At 43.7% G+C, this 5,854-nt stretch overlaps 1 protein-coding gene across 1 annotated transcript in view; it reads right to left on the reverse strand.

The window, feature by feature from the left end:
• The window catches only part of HAO1 (hydroxyacid oxidase (glycolate oxidase) 1), a 26,940-nt gene extending 22,858 nt beyond the window's left edge, over window positions 1-4,082 (reverse strand). Inside the window, exon 1 of the mRNA XM_010015818.1 lies at window positions 3,946-4,082. Coding sequence (XP_010014120.1) covers window positions 3,946-4,082 — 137 coding nt within the window. The remainder of the gene's footprint in view (window positions 1-3,945) is intronic.
• Between the last annotated feature and the right edge of the window lie 1,772 nt (window positions 4,083-5,854).

Raw genomic sequence — 5,854 nt, forward strand, 5'->3', positions numbered from 1 at the left:
ACACACACAGACATCCCCCTGCATTAACATGCTGAGGGGAGATTTCAGATTGATTCCTTCAATGCCATCAAGCTAAAGGCATCCTGACCTTGTCATAAAATCTATTCTCTGTTCAAGCCCCTCGCTTCCTTGACAACTTGAGAGTGAATTTAACTGCCAGACAGCATGGGGCTGGAAGGACACACAGTGTTTTGGGATGCAGAGCAAATGCAAGGTGAATGCAGGGAGTAACATGCGCTCTGACATCCCAAATCATCTCTTCTGGCCTTAATGCCTCACTTACACCAGCGCTGCCTCCACATCATTTGAAAACTGTGAGTAAAAGACAATTATCTGGCCTTAGCAGGAGCACACCGGTGTTGATATGTGAACTTCAGCTCCTCCCTCAGTCCCAGGAGAACTGGAACCTGGGGGAGAGTTACCTGGTGTTAACCTCATCTTAAGCACTGGCCTTTTGGAGTACAAATAGAAGCTGACACAAATGCTGGAGTCTGATTACAGCTCGTCCAAAGTGCTTTGTGCTCCTGTGCTGGCAAAGGCCAGGATGTTTGTTTATAATCTAATGAGAATGGATTCCACTGCTCCAAAAATTGCACAGGCCATTCCAGAGGTATTGCAGCATCTATCGACACAACCGTTCATTTGTTACATTAGTCGTCAATAATAATCTATTTATTTCTCCATAAATACAACCATTCAGTTGCCAAAAAGAGAGAGAGCTCATAGACAAACCCAGCACTGATTTTCCCCCAAATACAATCCATCCCAGCAGTCTTGTTCACCCAAATCATCTTGTACCACAAAGGTATGGACTAACAATTCATGTTTCTGATCACTTCGGTGCTTTCTTTTCCATTTAAACACAAATATTTATGCATATATTTAGAAGTACTTAAATAAACTGCAAATGTTTTTAATCAGGCTGCAACTAGGCTTCTGGCAGTAGGAATCAATGGGACATGAAGCTGAACGTGTTTGTTTCTGTCACAGAGTCATCTGACTTTGTGATCTTTGTGGCTCGGAGTGTAAAGTCCATCTTACTTTATATTTACCCACAGGCTGTGCTCAGAAACAGGGAGGAAAACCAGTAACATGCAGAAGGACTGTGTGAAAGTCAGAGCAAGCAGCAGCCCTGCATCCTTCACAGTTAGGCCATGCTTCTCCCAACAGCATCAAAGAACAAGAGATTTTAGAAGTTGCTTCTGTCAAATAGGTCTTTATAAACCAAAATACCATGAAGACTTTATACCAGGTTTCTACCTTTTCTAGATGTGCTGCTGGGAAGCCATTGCAATCACACTCTAATGAACTGTTAATGGCAGCATCCCATGTGCTCAGAAACCAGGAACCCACCACTGTGTGTTGTTCCTCAGCGGGGACAAGTAGCTATCGAGATGGAGCCCATGGAGCCCAGTACTGCGTGTGCCTCCGAAGAGGTTCACCCTCTCGTTATAGGGGGTCACCTTTGCAGAGGAAGGTCCATCTGGCTGCAGGCAGCAAGTGCACACAAGTGCTTCATGGAAATAGTTCAGTTTGCAAACAGACGGGTACAGGAAGGTACTAGAAATGTTGAGAATCATTTAACTTGCATTTCTGAGTGCTACATAAGGGCTGTTTTTAAACTCTGACCACTTTTACTATCATTTCACTCTGGCTATGGAAGATAAAAAGCACATTTGTCCATGAAGCCCTGCATCCTTTCCACTTCATACTGGTAAAGCTGTCAAGCCCCAGCAGATGACTTCAGCTGCAATACCCATCATCACAGGGAGAGAAGTGCTGGCCCTGCAGTGATCAAAGGGGGGGGACAATAGATCTTGTTTTCTTTAAGACAAATATACAAAGGGCGGGGGAGAAAAGACAAATACAGCTTCCACCCCCTTCCTACCTTCACTGCTGAGGAGCAGGAACCCAGCATCAAGGGCCTTTCAACCACACCAGGACCTGGCAAATTAATACTGTCTCCAGCTTTTCAATGCACTGCTGTTTGATACCTCCTTCAGCTCCAGGCTGCCTGCAAGCCCTGCAGTCTTGAATGCCTAAATCTGGAGACTCCTACTGAAAATAGGGTAGAAGATGCCAGATGAGGTGAGCCAGAATGCCACATGTGACCAGCCTGATGCAAGGTGGTCTTATCATGGGAGGAACTTACCCTTGTGGTGGGAAACAGCTTCAGTGCAGAGCTGCTCTTATCTCACCATGGACATCTAGCTCTGATTACCAACACAGCAAGTGGACATACCCAGCTTGTTGTGTCCTGTCTCTGGGCAGTTTAGATCCAGCTTAATCAGGATTAACTCTAGCAGTTAGTAGTAAAGACTTCACTACTTTTACAGTTTATTGCTTCTGAGCACTTCCATTGAGTGGCCTTTCCTTACCGCCTCATTTTGGTTTTATGAGGACAAGTAACATCATAGCAGCATCTGGAAGCACTAAAAAACTAAACTAAAATAATAAGATTAGATGAGCACTACTATATCCCTTCCTGCTCCTACTTCCTCCTCAAAGCCAGAGCAGTCTTTTGGCTTGTGTCTGAGCAGCCCCAAGCACAAAGGGATTTCCAGTCCATGATAGGGGCTGCTGCATGGAGCTGTGAGGTCTCTAATAAGTGGTCACAGTGGAGATTAGTTTTCTTCTTCTCCTGACATTATAAAGCTTTTCTATACATGTCATTAAAATTAAGGTTCTGGGCTGGTTTCTGGGATCTGACCTTTGTGATTTACTTAGCTTAGATCTGTAGATGAAACTGTAGATCACTGAGTTCCTACAGCCTTAAAGTTGTGGGGTGTTTCCAGCTGAATTGCTCACAGCCTATGAAAAGAGACCTGGAGTAGTAAGTAGAATTGGTGCCCTACAGCAGAAAAGCCAAGTGGGGAGGGAGAAAGACTAAAGATAACTTGGAAAAAATCTTGTTTTGGTTTATTAGACTCAGGGGGATTAAAGACAAAGCCTTTAGAGATTAGCACAGCAAGTGCAGGAGTGTTAAATGTCTGCACCAACACAGCACCCGAAGGAAAGAGAAACCAACGTGGTTTGAAGCAGCCCAACTGGGCTCAGCTGGGCTGAGGCCATCAGCCTCCAGCCAGCTTCTTTCCTCAGCAGTGCTGGGGCTGCTGCTCTGGGGGATGAGCAGCAGCAGAGATTCAGGGGATGGGAACCAACATGCGTTTCGATGCTTTTCCACCGAATCTGACAGCAAATGCTGACTGACTTTGTGTTGCCCTTGTGCTTGAGGCAAAGGCTGACCCGAGTCCAGGTTTTGACAATGGTTCAGGGGCTCAGTCCAAGTGAAAACTAGTTTATCATAATTCCCACCATTTACAGTATTTCCTGGTGAAGTGCTGAGCTTTTGCTGGACCCCCTCCCCAGCACAGCTTGGCCCCAGGACTAAGCCCTGACTTTCACGTCTCACTCCAGAGCTGAGATACGTAACTTCTTCCTGCTAGGCTATGCGGCTCTGATCCCACAGTGCTGCACAAGCACTCACCAGGGAAGGCTGTGTAACTAATCCAGCTTAGGAAGAACAAGGAAAAGGCAAAACTGGCTAAGGCCCAAAAGGTACAACTCCACCAAAAGAATCCCTTCGTTGCATTATAGCCCAAAAAGTAGAAATCACAGCTTTATTAGCTGATTAAATATTGGAGCCAAAGGACCCTTCAGAGTATTTATGTTAACAAGTGAAACAAAATGCAGGTAAAGTTAAAAAGAGGCTAATGGGGTTTAGGGACTGATTTTGGACAGGAAATATTAGGTGAAAGAGTGGAAAACGAGACAATTGTTCTGCAAATGAATTCTGTGAGAGTATTTTTTGCTCAAAAAGAAAGAAGTTGCAGAAAAATGGAGTTTTGTTCGCACAGAAAAATCTCATATTGCATCATACCTACTAATAAAGCAGAATTTACACCCTCTACGTCCCACCCCAGCCTCAAATCATCATCCTCCTACCTGGAAAATGCTGCTACATTATCTGCTAGTGTTTCCTGATCATCCGCTCCGGAGCGGTAATAATCATACACTGATTTGGGGAGGAATTTTGCAGCATACTCCTCAAAATCAGCAATGCAAACCAGCTTTCCAGACATGTTTGCAGATCTCCCAGGGTTAGTTTAGTCCTGCTTCCCTCTCTTTTAAGCTGTGTATTTTAGTCTGTAAATCATTAATAAATGGACCTTATCAGGCTTCGACTTACCCCAAAAAAATACATCAACTTCTTGTGTCATATTGGACTTCAGCACTGTGTTTTATTTCATGTGGGCAAGGGCAACCTAGAACATAATGGAATAAAACATGGCAAAAAGAAGATTAACCAGCAAGAAAATAAATATATAGGTGTAGTATGCAGGACTTAAACCTGCAACAACAGGAGTGCATGGTCTCTCACGTATGCCTTTATCATCCAAAATATCCAGGAGACTGAAACAAGAAAGATACTATTTATGCCCTGAAAACAAAAGCTTTATTTGGATGGTTCCTAAATATAGGTCCCAGCCTGGTCATTTAGGACAACACCTAACACAAACAAGATTCTGGTTATTACCATTAAAATCCTGGATACTGAGTGAAGTGGCAGGGACCCAGGCGCTCAGGCATCTAAGACATCCTCAGGCAAATGGCTCCTGATTTCGAGGTAATTCCACCTCCACAACCCACAGTGCTCCAGTTGTTCTTCAAGTGCCATGAAATCAGATGCACTCACCAGCTGGAAATAAAAGAGCTTATTGAAGAGATGCCACTCAAAGTGTAACAGACTCAGCTAAGATTTCTTGATTGAATCTTGATCTAAATTTTAACAAATATACATCCTTTGCAACAAGTATATGGTATTTATCTGACAGGGAACACTTACAAGTATATGGTGTGTACATAACTCAGCTTTCTGGCTATGTACATTGCAATTCTTAACAAAGCCATTTTATTAAAACCAGATTTTCAGGAGAAGGCAGGCATCGATACCTCAATAGGAAACAAACTCCCAGAGTATAATTGCAGACTTTGGAGCATGCACAGGAGTGAAACAGCCAGCACTGTGCTCGCTGCACACCCCTCTCTGGTGCAAGCAAACCAGAGAGCCTGCATCTTGCTCACTGTTCATTATTTGTTGTGCAACGAGACCAAGAGATGCACTTCAATATAGGTATAGTCATGCCTCACTCCCTCCAGTAATTTGGAGCTTTAAGTGACTTGGTATTTTTGTTCTTCATCAAGGCTGAAGAACTTGGATAACATCAAGTTAAATATACACGCACCGCTGTGAAAGCCACAGCCATCTTCTTGCTGTTCATAAATAACCAGGAACACAAAATTCTGCAAAGAGCCAGAAAAATGCTTACAATTCAAAGGAGATTGTCAACTATCTTTGGAATGATCTCTCAGGGGCTGAGGCAGGAAGGATGGTGCCAGCTGTAAGCTCAGTCTCAGGAACAATTTAAAGGGAACAAGGGCACTAAGAGATCAGAGAATCCCAGACTGGTTTGGGTTGGAAGGAACTTTAAAGCTCATCCAGTTCCAACCCCCTGCCTAACTGCTTTCCCAGGTGAGGGCACCTCAGAGTAAGCTGTACAGGGTGTATAGGGGTTCATTTTCTAGAATGTCTATGGGAGGAATTACTGCAAATTAATATGAATATACATACAGTTACACCACAAGGCATTTATCACACATCAGTGTCAGACACAATTTAAACCCAGACTGGCTTAACACTGACATTTCTCTGTGCTCCCAGCACAAAACTGGGGACACGTCTGCTTTCATTTATTTAAAGTTTGCATCGCCTGTACTAAAAACAGGTATTTATCCTAGAGCATGAGACCAAGTGTTGCACAGTAGAAGAACATTTTAATATGTGATGCTGAAT

Source organism: Nestor notabilis, unplaced genomic scaffold (assembly GCF_000696875.1).
Source record: "Nestor notabilis isolate BGI_N333 unplaced genomic scaffold, ASM69687v1 scaffold1146, whole genome shotgun sequence".
Lineage (NCBI taxonomy): Eukaryota > Metazoa > Chordata > Aves > Psittaciformes > Psittacidae > Nestor > Nestor notabilis.